The 20835-nt window shown below is 48.9% G+C and overlaps 1 protein-coding gene across 1 annotated transcript in view; it reads right to left on the bottom strand.

Annotated features, from left to right (window-relative positions):
• Positions 1-20835, bottom strand: part of SEPTIN10 (septin 10) — a 671502-nt gene that overhangs the window by 240938 nt on the left and 409729 nt on the right. The window contains exon 6 of the mRNA XM_069636860.1: positions 2511-2672. Coding sequence (XP_069492961.1) covers positions 2511-2672 — 162 coding nt within the window. The remainder of the gene's footprint in view (positions 1-2510; positions 2673-20835) is intronic.

The raw sequence follows: 20835 nt of genomic DNA, 5'->3' as shown, positions 1-20835 counted from the left end.
AGATGTCATTGATTAGAGGCACCGCGATGACAGTCTCCCTCTTGGCCTCCCGGCGCTGAAGGAGGAAACCTTCCTTTTTCTGCTCCTCCGGGCAGAGCTGGAACAATTCGGATGCCCTGGCGATCATGGCGTAGAATGAGCCAATCTCGTCGGGCGGAGAGGCCCGTGCGACGGGAGACCCGTTCCGTCGTCGTCGCCCTCAGAAACTGTCGTCGAGCCCACCGTACCGTCATCTCCCGACTCGTGGAAGATGACCGTGGGAGGATGAGGAGGGAACTGTAGGCCTTACGGGGGCGAGTGGAGGAGAGGGTTGGGTCCTCCGTCATTTGTTCTGAGGACTTCCCGACGGGCCAGGTTGCGGGTCCTCCGGCCTGGGCCGTGGTAATCTCGTCCTTATCTCAGAGCATAAGGACTGGATCGCAGACAAAATGGCCGCCAAGCTATCTTGAGGCCTAGGTTCCGGCTGCGCCGGAAGGGAAGGCTGCTCTTCCTCGCCATCGTCGTCTTCCTCGGTTATCTCCCGAGGATCTTCCTTACGGGATCAAACCTTCTCGAATTGGACTTCGAGATTCCTCACGGCCTCGGTCAGCTCCTCCTAAGAGGCTGACTCCGAGCTCGAGGAGGCTACCGTGCCCCCCCTCGCTTCTCCCATCATGGTGGCCATGACGATGGGCTGAAAAGAGGATTCCCCCCTTTGGCGGCAGGGAAACTCTAGTCCCGGAGGCAGTCTCCACTGGTGGGGTCTCTGCCGGCTTGGCCAGAGTCGCCGCGATCGCCTCGATAGAGGCCTTTGCCTGCTGGGTAGGGGCCTTCACCACCTTAGGTGCGTCCCGGGCCTTCTCCTTAGGGGGAGGGGCGACGCCTCGCTCGCCCTCTCCCGAGATTGGACGGGGCTTCTCCTGAAGCTTACCTGGGGTCTCGGACTTCCTCTTCCCCGAACCGGAGCGCTGGCTCGTGGTTGACGGTGCCGGGGAAGGTGCGCCCTGCCTGGCGACCGAAGAGCCCGACCTTTCGGCGCTCCCGGACCCAGCGGACTCGCGGCGCTTGGCCTGGTGTTGGGCCCCCGTCGTCGGGGCGCCTGCACAGGACTTAGAAGCCTGCTCGGACCCTTTCTTCTTCTTCTCACCCGTTGAGCCCTTCTCCAACCAGCTGGCGAGACGGGATCGACGGTCCCTCATGGTCCGCTCCGACAAGTTCTTGCAGAACTGGCAGTCCTTCTCTATATGAGTCTTGTCCCCATGAAGACAGTAGAGGCATCGCGAATGTTCGTCCTCTTTAAACACATTCTGCAGCCCGCATCCAGGGCAGCTGCGAAACATCTTGGGTCCGGGTGACGAACTCGCGTCCTGGGCCATCTCGAAGTAGGCCGCAAATCTTCTGGAATCCTCCAAAAGGTTGATTCGACGAAATCTTCACCCTTGAGGGGCGTAGGAAAATCCCGCAACGGGAACCCGTTAACGGGAGTAGAAACGGTGGCGCTTGAGTCTCGATTAACCGAAAAAATGTGAAAATTCACCTGAAAAAGCGCAAAAACGCAGCAAAAGCTCGAGAGCTAAGCACGAGGACTCCCAACACTTGAACGTGCGGTAAAAATCTGAAGATGGCTGCCAGAGGCGGGGCTTAGGGAGATGGCAGTCATTGGCTGTGGTCAGTATGACGCAGAGATCAGTGATTGGTTACTACTACGAAAGACAGATCAGAAACGAAACTGATACTGATTTTTCTTTACCGAGGATTCCCAGCCTGACAACGGGGAATATTCATGAGCATGTGAATCCATGCCAGACCCCATGCTGGAGAAATGAAGGATAAAACATCAGGGCAAGCAGTACAAGGATATGAAAGGGAAGGACCAAGTGGGGTCCAAGTGTCTGGAAGGCACCTCATTATATAATTAATTGAATTGGGGGACCTAGGTTAGGGACCACCTAGATTGTTTCCAGAAACATATAGTTAGAAATGGGCATTGCCATTAGGCCACCATCACCAGGCAGGCAGGCAGAATTTTACATAGTAGGGGAACCATCTCTAGATACCATTTTAGGTTAAGGGACCCCTGGGCTAGGTAGGGAGCTGCCCATACTAGACGTGAGAGAAGGGCGGCTCTTGGCGAGCCCTCTTTTCATTTTTCTAATTAAAACCCTTGAACTGTCTTTGAGAGTGGGTGTGTTCTTGAGGTCATCAGTGAGACGTGGGTCTTGACAAAACATCCTGCTCTTTTATTTAGGATCATGACCCACAAATGTTTGCAAACCAAAGGACATGTCAACCTAACGCCCAGACCAGAGAACATGGGCACATACAATGTTCAATTCTTCAGCGCTGATTAAGAGCACACATCAACATTTTATCAATATATCGCAAATAAAGTGTTTGGGGCTGTGGCAGAAATAACTATGAAGTTTCAGTTACTGATCTGGTAAAGACTAAAAAGCAATTTAAAAGCCATTACTTAATTTCTAAGAAACACAAAATCTTTACATGAGTGCTACGATACAGCCGGTACTTACATTCATTGATGCATTCAGTTGAGAAATTGTCTCATCATCAGTTGGAAATTGATATATCTGAACTCCATTGCTGACCAGTTCACTCATAAGTTTAATCTTAAACTTGTGCAGCTCAGTTTTAGAGATGGTGTCTGCTTTGGAAATTACTGGAATGATGTTGACCTGCAAATTAAAAGAAAATGGCATTACCTTTCTAATTTAAGGATTTACTTCTGCCTGTGGACAAAAAGAAAAATTGGTTTCATTCCAGTAAAGCAAGTTTTGTACCAATTACTTTGACAGTTAGGAAAAAATATATAAAAATGTACTTTCACCTAACTACGCTTCTTGTTTAAGTATCGTCAAAGCTTGTCTAAGTCATAGGAAACCTTGGATCTTTAAGCGCAATCTAGCTGTGCCTTTTAACATGCCCATTCATATATCACCTACTACAACGTCATCAAGTTTATTTCAACAGAAAGTAACCACCTTCCTGTGGGTGTCATTTAAGAGGGGGACAAGGGTATTTGTACCCCCCAACTTTCGTGGCACACCATTTTGTCCCCCTCATTTTACAGGAGCCCCTTTCCTTTAGATGTCATGTCCCCCCCCAACATTTTCAGCAAAGTTACTCCACTGCAAAGCTACTCCAACTCAACAAGCATACATGTTTTAGATGGGATATAAAAGCAATGAAAAACAGATGAAGCTAATGTTAAAATTGAATACAAATACAACTCAATCCCACTCTGTGGGATGCCCCCTGCACCTTACCCCCAACCGAGACTGTGAGAGGGCCAAAGGAGTGTGTAAAGGATGGCACATGGGGAAAACCACTTCATTCTGCTCCCTCCCCTGGGGTCAATCAGACAACTTTCCTTTTGGGGTCTTGGAGTGTGCCTACGGTACAGGGCCCAAGTGTCTGGGGTAATGGGGGAGATCTGGTTCTACATCCTGTGTCTTGCATATATCTTTTCATGGACACAGTAACAGCACTGGAAGGTACTCTTCCTATCTGGGGTACAGAAAGTGGATTGAATGTGAATGGGAAAAACAAGATGAGGGAGGAGCACACAAAGACCTGAAGTGCCATTGCGGTATAGTCATGTGGCTGGTAGCTTTTCCACCCAACGAGGGGGTTGGTCTGAAAGGAGGTTTGACAGCCAAGGATCATGCTTAAATGCAAGAGCAAAGCTATCTTGCATTTTCCCTCTCCGCCTCCACTGAGAAAACACACCCACTCTTCCAGAGAACTTGGAAGCAATGCGAGTGGCAGCAGTGTGCATTCTAATTCTTAATGACATGCAATAACAAAAGGCCAAGCCTTAATATTAGTTTCAAGACTTTTTAACTGAACCTTATAATCTCTCAGATCACTGAAAGTAAATTCACCACATCACCCAAACTCCTTTTGGAGAAGAGAACAGTTTCTCATACAGCAAGTTTTGTACTGGCCCCCAGACCAACAATAACCCTTACTCCTTCATGATACATTTTAATCATGGTTGTTCTCTTATTGTTTCTGAAGAAACTAGGAGCCAAGGGGACCTATCATGGCCAGGTCATGCCGACCTCTACTGCCCTCAAACATACTTTAACTACTGATGTAGCTCCTGCAGTGGTTAGTACACGCAAGTTCTGTGATTAATATGCTGTGTCTCATTTCACTGAAACTACAGGTGCCACTACACTTGCTTTCACTTTGTGAATACAATGCAGACAGTGTTTGCATTTCCACCATTTATTCAAGGGCATCACTCTCTAGCTAACCAAACATGTATTTGCCCTTATCTCACACAAAACACTCAATGCACAATCATTCAAGATAAAAACAATTGCACAAGCATAGGGAAAGAATGGGTGGCTCTTATCAACGATGCAAAGGCATGTGAATACTTTGTTACAGGCAGGCCCCGTCCTTCCGCAGACAGGCTCATTTCATATAAATCTAGAAAAACAATATTGGTAAGTGCCTCCATGTACATAAACCAACTGGAGAAAACTGCCAGTGTTCAACCCCAAAGCCTACTTACAGGTATTGAATAAGTCAATATAGGCTTTAATAAGTCTCCCATTGGTATAGGGCAGAATGCAGCATGGATGCTTTATTTCATTTCCTTAAAATGCTGGGAATACATTTTTCTGTCTGGTAAATTAGCAATTGGGTCCCATACAGATTACGGTGACCCAATAAGTGTAAAAATACCTGGTACTGCCAGACATTAAAAAAGGCAGAGCCTACAATTTCAGGGAAAGAAAACGAATCTCACCCACTGGAAACTTTCCAGTGGCATTATTTCTGTGGATCTTAAGAAAAGAGGAGTAGTGCAAAGTGCCCAGAGAGGAACCTCATATTCACAACTCTGCCGGCAATTGATGGCTGACCAAACTCAGAGATCTAATGTTACAAGTTGGAGGAAGGTCACGCTCCCAGTCCTGACAGAAATGCAGATGGTTTAATGTTGAGTTGTGGCACCATAAATTACCTGAATTATGTAAGGTAGGAGACTATGGGCCTGATTCATAGAAGCTTGTCATAATGGTGCAATCCCCCTTGGAAAATGCTCTATGAATTAGGCCCTATATCTATGCAGTAATCTGCTCTTCAGTGATGTTGCAAGAACCCTCAAAGGTCGAAACTACAGATGCATTTTCATCTGCCAACTTCATGAACAACACAAACATACATGCCATGTCACCATATAGCTGTGTCTTCTTTTTCTCCATTAGATAAAAAATGTGGTTGAGTGCCTTCCATGAAGGTGAGAGCAACGGGTAATAGGATGTCTTTATGACATGTTCATGAAGATGTGATATAGAGCGTGACCCTCTGGGATAGGTCAGACAAACCAGTTGTGGCAGTGGAGACCAAGAAGCGACAGGACCGGAGAAGAGAATTCATGACAGAGCTAATGTTCAGAAAACTGAGCTATCCTGCAGAGTCCAAACTTGTTGTTAATATGAGAAAGAGAGAGATGGTGGATCCTAAACACAGAGCCCATAAACACTAATGAGAGTGAAATAAGAAGCAGCCCCAGAAAGCAGGAAAGTCGGTTAACAGTGAGAGATGATGGTGAAACGTCCGATAAGGACCCATGCTAAGCCACCAGAAGAATTCCTGTGTGGCAGGTCAATGTAAGGGAGCAGACTAGAAGAAGGAAAGACAGAGGCGAGTGGAACCGAGATGAAGAAACAGGTTCCTGGATGACAGATACTGTAGAGGAGGAGAGCCGAGGGGATGGCCACAGGAATCTAAGGAGACATGCGAGGCAAGCACTGGTAAAGTGGTTGAAGCAAGTAATTCCTAGAAGCAAGGCTGCTGGCTGGAACGTGGGGGGTGGGGAGTTACTAGAGACATTGGGCCTCATTGCAAGGTTGCCAGTCTTGAAAAAAACTGATGCCGGTATGACTGTACCGGCATCGTTTACTGGACCGGAGTATTACGAGCAGCGATGCCGGTGTCACCGGCATCGACAGGCACCCGCTGTGACGGGGCTCCTCCTTGCTGGTATGAGCAGGGACACGAGGCAGTCTTGCCTGTGACACCGGCATGCCGTTGCGAAGTGCACATTAAGAGTCGCACGGACAAGCAAATACCGTCATGGAGATGCCGGTAATGACGGATACCTTGATGCCGTTAACACCTGCATCGCGGAGCAGGCGTTATTAGCAGTCTGCCGTGTAGGAACCTGCCACAGGTGCACACAATCAGCACAGGTGGAGCCAATGGAGTCTGGCAAAGCACAAAAGGAGCACTCCCACACACCACACCCCTCCCAAATCCACCAGGCTACCATTGGCAGTTGCAATACTGGGGCTGGAGGATATGCCTGCACTGCTACTCCTTGAGCAGGCAGTGAACCAGAGGATGCAGCAGAGGCGCAGGAGGAGAAGGAGGGCGAGACTGGGCCAGCACATACCAATAACGCAGGCTGTTGTACCCTGCATGCAGCCACCAATCCCTTGCCAAAGGGCCAGTCCACTTGACCTAACCCCTGCACAGATCCACACCCTGTACCGCCTGTACAGGGACACCATCACCACAATAGTGGACCTCATCCATGATGACCTGGTGAGCCTCATCAACATCTGGACAGCTACCCCCCGGCTCCTTGCTGAAGGTAGCGTCTGTGCTACACTTCCTTGCCACAGGCACCTACCAGCACACAGTGGGGCAGCTGCATGGAATCTCACAACCCTGTTTCTCCCGGGTGCTCAACCAGTGGTAGATGCACTCCTGAAACATGCCAGGGACCACATCAAGCTACCATGGACCGCAGAGGAGGCGAATGCAACCGAAATAGCATTCCATGCACTGGCAGGCATGCCAAACGTCCTTGGTGCCATCGACTGCACCCATGTAGAGCTGGTAGTCAGCATACCATGGTGGCAGTGTACCGCAACAGGAAGCTCTGCCATTCCCTGAATGTCCAGATTGTGTGCGATGCAAGCAAAATCATAGCGTATTGCTGTGCAAGATTCCCAGGCTCCACACATGATGCCATGGTGCTGTGCAACTCCACGCTTCCCCGCTACATGGCACGACACGCTGCATAACATACCTGGCTTCTGGGTAAGTCTAACCACAGGACCATGAGGGGTGTTGATTGGGGGGGGACAAGGGCACAGGCAACCTGACTGCTGGCTGGGCCATGAGGGCCACAGCAACATAGCACTGGATGGCCTGCATGAGCAACACAAGTGCACACCACATGCATGAATCCATAATCACCCCAGAAAATAGATGTGAACATTACCATGGATGCAATGAAGTGCAGATAGACTGTGTTGGGCTATGGAAGTCAAAGTTGCATGAGGGACCACACCTACACACCTCTACATCCCAAACCTGCACAACAACATATCACACACATGGAACAAGACCACACACAGCGTCCTGGGTGCCTAAAACTCTGACCCTAGTGAATTCAACAGAATGTGGGACAGAGCCACATGGATGAAGATGTGACATGCCTACACAGCTGTGCGTACATGGAAGCAATATACACAGTGCCCACACCAGTACATCCATCAGGAACATCATTAGACATGAACCACAGGTACCACAATGCACCACCCTGCACTCACAATGCATGAAATACATGAGCGCAGAAAAGTAAATCACAGGTCAATCTGCCATGCCTGAGCTAAATCCAACAGCCACACAGGGAAATCTCAGTCACTGCACCCACCACACAGATACACCGCAGACCAGTCTACCCATCCACACACCTTATGGGACGCTTCCAAATGCAATGGGTCAAGCATGGTAACTATTACAATCATCAATCATTTACCACCACTAACATATGCAGGGGTGCAGGATTTGTCCACATTACCTCATTTCCACCATGCCAGTACCCACATAGCCTTACCACAGAAACTTTACCCATCACTGGCGGACAATACCACCAATGTGAATGTGCCTTAGTCAAATGGGGGAAGGCGTTGATGTACCAGTATATGGTGACATCAAGAAGTCGAATGCATGATTTGGAAACCACTGTGTATCATGAAGCATATCAGGCAAAAGTGTCATGATGCACTGTACATGCATAGTCCATTTAAATTGGCAACACATCCATCAGATGTGAGGACATCGTGGACCATTTGCCTTCATTTGTGTGAGTGCTGTTTCTGATGGAAAGGTCCCTGAGACGTGACCAGCACCCATCCCCGCACACCCAACCAAGTACACTTACCTGGGTCTTTCAATAAGGAACATGTCAAGTGCGGTCATGAATGATCTGTTGCATGTAATCATGAACACTGTATAGGCAGTGGTCACAAGGAATGACAGAATTAATCACAAGTATACGTTCCATTGCTTCCATGTAGGTGATGCTGGGTATCCCCTGAAGCCGTGGCTCCAGACCTCCATCAGGCAATCTGTCAACAGACACGAAGAGGACTACAACCGTGCACATGCACGCACTTGTATCACGATTGAGAAGACATTTGGGCTGTTGAAGGCCCGGTTTCGTTGCCTCAGCAGGTCGGGTGGGGCACTCATTTACGGGCTGGAGAAGGTGGGCAAGATAGTGTTGGTATGTGCCATGCTGCACAACATGTGCATCCAGCGCAACGTACCCCTGCCCCCTGACATGGACCTGATGCCACCTGAAGATGAGGATGAGGATGGGGAAGATGCTGGAAATCTCCCGCAGCACAATGTGCATGAAGGACGTGTGGCATGCCAAGATTTGATTGAACAATACTTTTGATGAACTGAGGAACACAAGGCACTGGGAATGGGGCACACTGGGCACTGTACACAATTAAATTGACACACACTCAAAAAGCAATGTCCAGTCATGTGTTTTCGTTACTCTCACACCAGCTGTACTGAACAAAAATGAACTATGTACATATTGCCATTGCTGAAAGTGCACCACTATCCCAAAAAAATTAACCACACTACCCTCACAACCCCCAACCCCCAAACCCACTACCACCACACCCTATGCCCTCATACCCAATACCCCAACACCCAATACCTCCAACCCCAGCACCCCAAAACCCAACAACCCCCCTCCAAATGCCCCCACCACGACTTCACCACTGCTCCCTCACACCATGCACATGGGAGTCCAACTACTCACGCCCACTTTTTGGAGGAGCAGGTTGAGTGTCTGTGTGGTGCATACATCACAGGGAGCAACGCCCGGGCTTGTGTGTGTGGAACTCGCCGGGGTCGTGCTCGATGATGGAGCAGGTTGGGGGTCAGTGTTGGCATTCCTCTGCTCTGCCATGGCGGCCGCCAACTTCGTGATGGCCTCGGTCATGGCTGCCATCCCTTGCTGCACGCGCCGGGCCACGCGGTACACTGCCTGGCTCACCACCCTGGCATTCTCCTGCAGGGCATCCTGCATGGCCTGCCGTGTTGCTTCGCCATCTGCCACATATTGCCCAACTATGTCCTGCATGGCCTGCTGTCGCCCCTCCATGCGGGCCAGCCGCCCCTCCAGATCCTGGATGTGTTGTGCAGAAGGTGGTTGCACGGGAGGTGGGGTGTGTGGAATTCTGGGGCTGTACACAGCTTCCTCCATGTTGTTGTCAGGGGCACTGTCCTCCACTGTGCTGTGTCCAGCTGAGCTATGTACTGGAGAGTAACATGGGGGTGCCTGCATGGGTGGCATACTTTCGCGGTCGTCATGCATGCTGTTGTCTGGGGGTCTGCCACCTTCTACTCCTCCTCCTCACTCTGTTAGGCAGATTGGGCCACCTCACCCTGCTCACTTGTGGCCGCTGACTGTGGCTCCTCCACGTCACAGGGGCCTTCATGCCAGGAGTAGCTTTTGGCTGGTGTGCCTTGCTGGCAGCAGTGGGTCTTTGCTGGGGGGCCTTGGTGGGGCTAGGTTGTTCCTGCTCAGCCTGTTGGGCAGCCTGTGTGTCCTCTTGGCTGGGGGGCTGTGGCGTGGAAGCTGTGGCACACTTCAGACCTGTTCTTGAGGTTGAAGGCCCCTGGCTGGAAGATGCGTTATCGTCACCACAGCTCCGATATGCAGCGACTTTTTTGGATGTTGGGGCGTGCTCTGCCTCGCTGTCTGTTCCTGTGCCTGTGGGGAACAGTGAGGCAGGGCATCAGTCATGGGTCACCATACATTCTACATACATCGATGCTAGTACATTCAGAGTTCTGCGCATTCTCATGGACATTTTGGAGGGGCAGGCATGGTGCATACAGGAATGGGGGGGTGCAGTGTTTGAGCCTCCTTCTGGTGCAGCCATGTTGTGGATGGTGTTTGTTGGATGGCCTACAGGTGTCTCGTGGTTTGTGTGTTGTGGCCATGCCTCAGGGGCTGTGTGCCATGTGTTGTTTAGATGTGGGACAGATGTGCTCACATTATGTGCGTAGATGCATTGATGCTTACACTGCGTGCATTGTCATGGTGGGTGGGTCAGGTGTGCAAATGGCGGTGGTGATGTGTGCACTGTGGCATGGTCAGGCCTGCATCTGTACGGTGATGTGTATGTGTGTGTGCGCATGCAGATGGTGCTTGTGTTGGCAATTGGGGACTCATGTGGGTTGTGTCAGTGGGGTTTGTTGGGTGTATTCGTGGCAGGGACATTGCGGTCATGTCAGTGGTGGCTTTAGGTGGGGGGTGATGGGGCATGTGTTTGCTCCCATCTACTTGCCATTGGGAATTGCCATTGTATTTGGGTTGGAGGTGTGTGTTGTGACTTTGGTATTACGCTAAGGGTCACTCACCGCCCTCGATTCCCTCCATATTCATCACTGTGCTGCACGTCTCCTCCCACATGGCAGGTTTTACTGGGGATGGTGTTATGCTCACCTGGTCTCTGCAGAGGCATTGGGGCACGGTTGCAGCCCTCCCCGAACTTGAATCACCCCCTTTAGGCCTCTCCCTCAGTAATAAACCTGTGAGCAGTGGTACATGGTGATACTGCTCCTGTGAATTATGGAAGATAGGCTCTCTGTCCTGATACTTGTGGCAGGGGCGCGTCGAATGGGATCTACTTCCTTCATTGCTCCCTGATAAGCAGTTGTTCAGTCCATCTGCAATTATGCTTCTCCTTATGATTGGTAAGTCTTTCTTGAGCTCTTGTGATGCTGTTCGTTCTGCTTAATATCTTTATATGTTGCTCTTATTTATGCCCACAATAATGTCTCTCTTCTGTTTTCTTCCCTTAGATGGAAATGCGGCCTCAATGCAGCTGTGAGAGGCGGCCGGATGAAAGATGGATGCTACCGCAATGTTCAACAGCATGTAAGTGATGGTTTAAGGAAAGCGCGAAGTATGGCGAAGCGCAACCTTAAACTGACTGTTTTTTCGATGTCTACCCTTATCTTCTGTTTTTCCTTGCAGGTGCTGCTGTCGACAATGAAGCGTATCGTGCTGTGGTGCCAAGATGAAGATTTCTGCCTTCCGGAAAGTGTGAAGATGAATACTTGGCTCGCCAAAGAGATGTACAGGTAAGAACAGCTTCCCCCAGTGGGTAAGTGTGCTGGCAGGAAGCAGGATGTCCAGGAAGCAAGATCTTCAAAGGTAAGTCTGACCTCAGGCGACGGTGAGCGTTACGCTGCTTGCAAGTGCAGAATAACGTGAAGCGTCTGTCTTGAGGATCAGGGCAGCTTATATAGCTGAGATCATGGGCACGCCCATTAGGGAGGGCTTACCAGCCACACCCTGCCACTCCTGGAGAGTGAGCATGTGCGAAGGCAATCCATTAGCAGCCACACTCAAGAATACACTTGGAGCTGCTTAATGGATGGAATGTTCAAGGATAATGCATCCTGCTTAATGGATGGAATGTTCAAGGTTAATGCATCTGAAGTGCTATGTCCATAATAAAAGCTTTTTGGTGTTAAATGGATGTTCTTGTTTACTTTTGTTCATGAGTCTGGTGCCAAAAGCGCATGGACAGTGTGCACCAAGGTCTCCTGTGCATGCGACCCCTGCATGCCGGTGCCCCTGACTTCATGACCATGACAGATGGTGGTCCACCTCCTGTGCCCAGGCCCTGGCTGTGATTAGCAGAGAGCAGGTTGCAGACCTGCAGCCGGAGATCATCCCACCGCTTGCGGCAGTCACTTACAGTGCGGGATGTTGTTCCCACCGCAGAGACCTTTTGGGCAACCTCCTCTCACACAGCTTTCTTGCGCAGTTGTCTCCCCGGTGCCGGTCGGTGCAAAAAACAACATCGGCATGTTCCACCAAGGTATCAGCTAGCATATTCAGCTTGATGTTGCTGAACCTTGGCTTTCTGCGTCGGACTGTGCCTTGCCTCGTTTCCATCTTTCTCAGCTTGCTTCCACACTGCTCAGTTCTCTGGTCCAGGTGCTGTAGGCTGATGATTGCAATGGATTGCGTTTTAAAAGATGGCCGCCAGTGCATTTCCTGTTCCGGCACGATGACGTTGCTTTCGGTGCCGGTATTACAGCACGAGGATGCCGGTGCCAGTGCCTGCAGCATCGATGATGCTGGTATCAGGGGTTTGGGGGACCTTACCGGCATGCCGGTGCAACTGTTACTGGCATGCCGGAATGTACGTGCACGCTGACTCGGAATCTACCGTAGATTCCGGCAGCAGTGCTACACTGACACGGTAGCACCGGAATGCCGGTTATCTTGTTTTTTTACCGGCAAACTCGTAATGAGGTCCATTGACAAACAAACTACAAAGAGAACTGTTGAATTCTGTAACTTGAAGAGCAAATTCATATATTCATGAAATACAAACTGTAACATTAACAGCTGTCTGATGGAACTTGAAGGCCATGTTCCTGGAACCAATGAGACCAAACAAAGAGCCCTCTTGCATGCTGGAACTTGAAGAAAATGTTCTAATAGCCTCCGCGAAACCAATGGAAAGAGAATGACTGCATGTTGGAAACCTGTAGGCAAATTTCCTAGAAAGAGAGTACTTGATTGTAAAAAGAAATATTGTATGCTGGAAACGAAAGGCCAAGTTCCTAGAGAAATTTTTCTCACGGACATTGAGATAAACAACCGGTCACAAAAAAGACAAGAATTACAGTTCCGGACCACTTTTTAACCCTGTGTAAAACTATAACATATTTTACTGTATTCCATTGTCTATGCTCAGTGATATCCCCAGGTCCTCGACACCAGGGGTATGCTGAGGACAAGTCACCTAGCCCAGCATGGAAAGGTCGGAAACCACAACTCAAAGAATTCTTCTTGTGGCTGGGAGGAATACCAGGGCCCAATCTGGGAGAGTCACCTATGGATTCAGGAGGAAGAGACTTGTGGAAGATTCCTATGCGGACTCCAGGATACCTGAACATTTTCAAAAGGCAGGAAAGAGGACTACAACTCTCACAATGTCCCTTTGGTACCAAAGGAAAACTCAGACTAGCTTGGGGTCAGGAAGTCTGAAGTACCCCAAAGGAGTACTTTCCAAACACCACATGTTTGGACCCGTGCCCCCGCCTCCCTGTAAATACTCAAAGGGGTAGCAGCAAGTACAATACCTCCCCAAACTGAAACCAATGGGAGAAACAAGTCCACAGAACAACAGCCAGGAGACGTAAACTCCCCACCCCACCAAAGGGAAGGCCCAGAATACACACTCACCTGGGTCTACAGGGGTCAGCCACACTGAACTCCTAAGAGGAGGAAGCTTGCAGAAGGAGACGAGGAGCGAGAGCAGCAACTGCAACCATCCAGTGGAGAGAATATTCTGGACAGGGATTCAAGATGGCAGCTATGACATATAATGACTAACTTCAGAGGAGCAGGTCTGTTCAGTCCCCCTGCAAATGAGTATGCTCAGACCCCTCATGTGAAGGCCCCAGAAATCAGGCTACAGAAATTCAGTCTGAACCCTATATATAAAATACAGCTCTGAGCACAGCAGTGTATAGGAATTTTGGAGATGCTGAGTGGCAGTATGGAGAAGGAACAAAGAGGCCGAAGAGAGGTTGCCAGAAAACAGGAGAAGAGGATGAAAATGACAAAAGAAGAAGGTAGCAGAGGGCAAGGAAGGGGTTTGAAGGAAGAAGGCGTGAGGCTGATGTAGGGAGAGCCAAATGAGAGGAGGAAGAAGGACGGAGAAGATAGGAGATTTACAGTTGCAGAGAGGAGGGGGAGTGTATTAGGAATGTACACATTAAGGGAAAGAAGGCGTGTGTTAAGGAGGTTGGAGGTGACAAGGTAGAAGAGGAGGAGAAGTGAGAAGTGTGTTTAGTAGTTGGAGGCAACAAGGGGAGACAAGGAGGCTGGTGCTAAGCAATGTATTACAGAGGAGGCTGGAAAAAGACTTGAGGAGCATATTAGGAGCTGGTCAGAGAAGACATCGGAGGGCAGACAGAAAAGTGGTCATGGAGGAGGTTGGAATAAGAGTTTAGGATGAGACACTAAGAGAATAAAGGTCAGGGGTGTAGGAGAACCAAGAGGAAGGAAAAAGAGGGGATTGTCCCATGAGCAAAGGGGTGGCAGAAGGTTGGGTGGAGGAACAAGTATGTTAGGGAGTGCCAGACGGGTAATATGGAGAAAGAGAAGAGGAAAGCCAAGGAGTAGAAGGTCTCCCCGAAGGTGTACAACCATTGTGACTTGTGAGGAGGTAGACTAGGACGAGGTGTTGGAGACTAGAGTCAGGACATTAAGACGGGGATATAGCAAGACAAAACTGACCCAACTTAAAGAGCAGCTCTGGGTACCAGCGTTCTGGAATGAGCTGCTGTTACAATCCGTCCTCCTAGCCAGGCTTACTATGCAAGAGCACACAGGATCCAAGACCCAGGCGAGCGAAAGAGAGAATTCTTATTCTAATTCCTATTATAGCTTATTATAGCTGAACTGCTGACAGAGCAGCCAAAGAGCAAGAGTGGAGTGTAGTGTGAGTGACAGACAAGGGAGAATATCTAAGGGAGTCGTCCCTGGATGGAGGAGTATAAACAGAGTTTTATGATTGAGAGACATAGAGTTATGGTTTGAACCCCTGACGCATTGTACCAAAGAGAAAACCACCCAGGATAATGTTGGGAAGGAAAAACAAAAACCCTCTTACCTTGAATAAACCATCTGACATGTACCCGGTGTGTTGTGTCATATGCAACGTCATTACAGCTCATAATTGGAACATATTTCTACAGAACTTTGCCTGCCTTCTGTGGCATATCTTGATTTTGGTAATAGGGATTAGTGCTCCATGCTTACATACGCCTTGCTCGGTCTATCTCAATAAAATTTCATTTGGACCCTCAGGCTTTCTGAATTTGTGCTGCACATGCTCCTTGACATGCTTGGTTGGCTAACTTTCGAAATGGCACATATTTCAGCAAATTATTCACTACAACGAGATCAATCAAATAGGTGCATACACCAGATACTTTCAGCTGCAAATCTAGAACAACTTTGTATCAAAATCACAGGGCAGACAACAGTAAGAGTGAGATCCACCTCATTGGGACACCTGCTCCTGCTCCCTCCTTTCCTCTTTCTCTCTGGCCGTCCACTCTGGGCCCTCTTCCTGCTCCTTCCTGTGAGGCTAAGAACTTTGGCAAACTATCAGCTGCACCTCCTCAGAGGTATTCTTCCTTTTCTCACTTTCCCTAAGAAGCTCACTGTCTCCAGAGCTCTGGTCCGCTCTAGGCTGGACTACTGCAACATCTTCTTTCTAAATATGTTGCCTCTACTCTTCGAATTTTACAACTTATCCAGAACAGGACTGCAAGACTTGTCCTTGGCAACAAGCCCAGGGATCGTATTTCTCCACCTCTGAAATCTCTTCACTGGCTCCCCGTGTCTGCAAGGATCAAGTTGAAGACCCTCTGCATCGTCCACAAAACATATTCCTTCTCAAGCTCTCCGCTCATCCACCTCCAACTCTCTGAGGGTTAGACGCTTCTCCAAGTAGAGAGTTGGGGGCTGATCTCTCTCCTCGGCTGGGGCCTCCCTTTGGAACAGCTTCCCTGCCTCTATCAAACTTGAGCAGAACCACATCCGGTTCCGGGAGCAACTCAAGACCTTCCTTTCACTTCTGCTTTCTCTCTTCCTCTCCCCTGCTGATGTACCTGACTGCTCTGCACACTGATCACCGGGATACCCTCTGAACTCGGGCCCAGGCTCCTGCATGTCCAGTTGCCCTTGCACTGCCTCTGGGCTCCCCCAGCACTTAAAGGTTTCTACCTGCAACCCTACAGTCCTTTCGTGCAGCACTTACGAGCCACGCGCTGGCTGCACTTATTGAGTTACAAGCACTCTCCCTTCCTCTCCCCCCTGTCACTTCTCCCCTTCCCTCTTCCCCGCACTTGCGTGATCTGAATGACAAAAGGCCTAGTAAGATCACTGTTGTGTCCTCCCGTTGTTCCCCCCTTGTCTTGTCGCACCTAGAAACACTTGTGTACAGGCGAGTTATAAATGCCATATCATATCTTATTACAGAAAAGACTTACGCCATTAGGTATTCAACTATTTCCAGACAGAGGCAAATTACCAAGCTGCTGCCCCATCTCTGTTCGAATGCCTGCTCATGGGACGAGGGTCTAAATAATGAATCGATCAGGGCTCCCATGATTGAAGAACTAACAAACTAAGGTAGGCCTGATCGTGTGATTTAGGTACATACCGTCAACTTCAGATCCCATAGAACACCAAGGCATTAAGAGGAAGAGATCAGATCATGTTCCGCTGCCAAGGGTAGAATAGCTCAGTGGCAAAGCACTCATCTTAGAAGCAAGACAACGCAGAGCAGCACAGGTTCAAATCCCAGGTGCGCGCTTAGAAACCTCTGGGTATTAAGCACATTATAAATAACCAATTATGACTATTTATTTTAAGGATCTTTGAACATGGATAGTCAGCCTGCTCTAACACCAAGTGTAATTTGTTCATGATATATTTGCCCATAGAGGACTATTATCATGAGGAACAATATCAGGGCTACTTTTTGCTTAACTTCATAAGAATGGAAAGTCTCCCTGTGACTGGACTGTGCAGGCACAAGTATATTTTGGAAATTGGTTCTGGACCCATTCCCAGGAAAATCAAATACCTTTCACAAATGGAGGCGTACACACTAAGATTTGATGACCCTGCAGCAGATCTGGTTTCCTCAGGCATTTTCCTCTTTGTAAGTCCTTATTTGTATTAGGTGATGGCTGTATTAGGTCAAGGACTTCCTAAATTAGGCAAGAAGTATGATGCTTCTCCCTGCACTCCCATCTTTGAACATGACACGTCTGTTGTTTCAGCGCTAATAAAGATACTTCTCAACTTTACAGAAGATGTCACATAAGTAGATCAATTTGATAGCATGACATCCAAAAGTAAACTCTATTGCAAGGCATGTATGTGATGTTTCATGTTGTAGAAGGGGAAGGATTTCAACAGAAAGAGCAACTTCAGAGGATCCCTCGTTGAAGAACTTTGTTATTGCTTTCGGGTCAAACTTAAACTTCATGTATGGTAAGAAGGGTTTGAAAAAACAATAATTGATTTCTTATTTTGGTTAGAGTCAACCTATAAAGAAAACTTGCGTTTTAAAATGTAACAGCATTTATATGTGTTCACATATCTAGGAGTGTCCTTGATCGGTTCTATGTGATACTTCTGCATATTGAAGACCGAACACAAAGAAGACAGCTTTTTGTTCGGTCGATTTTGTGGAGCCCTCAAACCAGTCCGCACAAAATATTGGCTAGTGGTGTCAGGTGAAGTGCCTGTCATGGCCACAGGCCCCGGAACACAAAAAGCACAGCATCTAATGATGGGGGCAATGGGTCACTTGACTCACTTATGTCCATTTGGGACCCATAAACACAGGGGCTCTCGCTGGACTCAGTCCTGGCACCTTTGGCGCCAGGCTCATTTAGAGATGTGTGCAGGAACACTTTATTACATTGCAGGAGTGCTTTTACTTTATTTCAGGAGCTGAAAACCTGTATTCCAGAGAACATCCTCATGTGCTGACTCATCGGGTGCGGCTCCCTAGGCCTGGTCTTTATGTGCTGACTCATCGGGTGTGGCAGGGTGTGGCAGGCAGGCTGAACCTGGTGGGCGTGGCTTCAGCAGCTCAGCTACATAACCTGCATAACCTGCTCCATCCTTAAGGCCAGTGCTTCGCGTTACTGTGCACTCGCGTGCATTGTGCCGCTGACCGCCGCTTGGACCAGTTTACTTACCTTTGAAAACAGGCGTTCTCCTGCATACTGACCTCCAGGAAACCGGTGCTTCATCGCTTCATCTGCAGACTCATTTCCTGACATCCAGTGATCTGGATCCTGATGCTGTAGCATTGCACTCCGCATTCACGAACTCCGACCCAGTGAAGAAGAAGAAAGACAAGGTTAGAACATCCGTCCTAGGGCTGCGCCGCATTTGAACCCTGCGTGCCCCGTAGTTCCGCAGCTTCTGCCGGGCCGGCAACATCACCTGCAAGGGAAGAAAGCAAAAGAGCAAGCATCAAAAGTGGAATGGACAGCAATACAAGACAACAAACTTTACAATACAATAAAAAACAGACGAGGAAAGGCAAACGCAAATAGGAACACTTACCTGAAGTATAGTGGCTTAGTTGCGGCGGACTGGACTACCATGTGCAAGGGACCAGTGAACGAACTCAGTGTAGATCATACAAGCGCCCCTGCCAGAAGCAGCAGGACAGAGTTCTTGCCAAAACTAATCAACAGGAGCAGTCCCGAGCAGCATCACCTATTACCACCAGTCAACATATAAGCGCAGAGGGCGAAGTCGGACCCGAGCGACCTCACCCCTGGGAGGGCTGCAACCGTGCCCCAACGCCTCCGCAGAGACCAGGTGAGCGTAACAGAATGTGAAGCCTCTTCGAATCTCTGCCTGGGTGTTATGGAAACTTCTGAAACGGACCAGTTGGCCCGATTATTGGGAGAGTTACAGGCTGAAGTTCATGCCTCAAGACAGGAAACCAATGCACTAAGGAGGGATCTAATTGTGTACCGGGAGCGGACAGATGAACTAGCAAGGCAAATGCTCCAGGCATAGGCAGGCCAGGTCCCACTGCCAGGGTATGCCCCTACTGCCGCGCCTCCACAGCCCATGCCAGTACAGGTGGTTCTTCCAGGGAGGGTTCCCCTTGCCCCACCAGAACGCTTCACAGGCGATCCAAATAAGTACGCCATCTTTATGAATCAATGTCGCCTACATTTCTTGTGCAGACCTGAGGCATTCCCCAATGATCAAGCGAGAGTGGCATTTGTACTCTCATATTTGGGAGGTAGTGCAGCAGACTGGTCAATACCCTTGGTAAACCAGGATGATCCTTTGCTTTGAGACTTTGGAGGTTTCCAGCGTGAAATGGAGAAACTATTTGCACCGCATACTCCAGCGCGGGCTCTGGAAAATGAACTGTTATCACTACGGCAGGGTAATCAAGACTTATTAACATATATCACTTCCTTCAATCGTCTGATAGTACAAACTAACTGGCCAGAGGAGAACAGAACTATGCTCTTTTACCGAGGCTTGCGAGGGGAACTTAAGGACGTATTAGCCCAAGTAGTAAATCCCCTGGAAAGATGTGCTAAATACATCGACCTGACAGTGCAGCTCGATCACAAATTGCAGGATCGGAAGATGGATCGGGCCAAGGCCGAGGGGCGGTCGTTCTACGTGCGACCCAGTGAGAATCAAACCAAATCACATGATCAGTCCGAGCCAATGCAAATCAGAGGCTTGCGGAGCCCACTCACCAAGGCAGAAAGGGAGAATAGGAGACAGCAGCAGCTTTGTTTGTACTGTGGTAAGGCAGGTCATTATCTCCAAGAATGCCCGGTGAAACCACCCAGGAAAGCAGTTGGAGCAACTGACAAGGGTAAAGAAGGATAGGACTCTGGAAAACTCCAACGCCTGGAAGCGTAGGGGTCCACTTGTCGAGCGGTGAAAAGGAACCTATACAGACCCCACATCTAGTCATCTCTGTGCTTCTGGTAAACCACAAGCAACTGTTGAAAATACATGCCTTGGAGGCAGGCATATATTGACAGTGGGGCTGTGGAAAATTACATGGACCAAGATCTGGCTACCCGGATAGGCCTTCCTCTCTGACAGAAGCAGGTTTCGGAAAACTTCACAGCAGTTGATGGATCTCAGCTATCATCCGGTCCAGTGATGCATTACACCAAGAAGGTCACGCTTCTGTGTCAGGACGGTCACCAAGAGAACATCACCTTCGATCTCATCGGCGATCCTCAGCTCCAGATGATATTTGGAATGGCCTGGCTGGAGACCCACAATCCCAGGATTGACTGGCGTAAACGAGTTCTGACCTTTCCCCAAGACTGCGCCGACACTTGTTATAGCAGGGGATTTGCATTACCAACCCAGGTTCGTCGAAGAAAGAAACCATACAGGGCCTCACCAGTTCACTACCACATGAATACCTGGATTACCAAGATGTCTTTCAAAAAGAGCAAACAAACACCCTACCTCCATACAGACCGTATGACTGCCAAATTGATATGGTATCTGGAGCTCAAGTTCCCTGCAGCCGGATTTAGGCCCTAACAGAATAGGAAAACCAGCATCTAAAAACCTACCTCTATTAGTATCTGGCAAATGGCTTCATTCGTCCGTCCAAGTCCCCTGCATCCTCGCCCTTCTTTTTTGTGCCTAAAATGGAGGGAAATCTGAGAACTTGCATTGACTACACAGCACTTAACTAGATCACAGTAAAAAAACGGTACCCGTTACCACTTATCCCCGAGCTCTTGGATCAAGTCAAAAATGTTCAGATATATATAAAACTAGACTTACGAGGGGCCTACAATCTAGTAAGAGTCAAAAAAGGAGACGAGCGGAAGACGGGCTTTCGCACAAAATATAGCCTTTATGAATATCAGGTTATGCCCTTTGGACTATGTAATGCCCCAGCGGCGTTC

This window comes from Ambystoma mexicanum, chromosome 7p, assembly GCF_040938575.1.
Source record: "Ambystoma mexicanum isolate Mex_15411 chromosome 7p, UKY_AmexF1_1, whole genome shotgun sequence".
Classification (NCBI taxonomy): domain Eukaryota; kingdom Metazoa; phylum Chordata; class Amphibia; order Caudata; family Ambystomatidae; genus Ambystoma; species Ambystoma mexicanum.
This window is presented reverse-complemented; position numbering and strand designations above follow the sequence as displayed.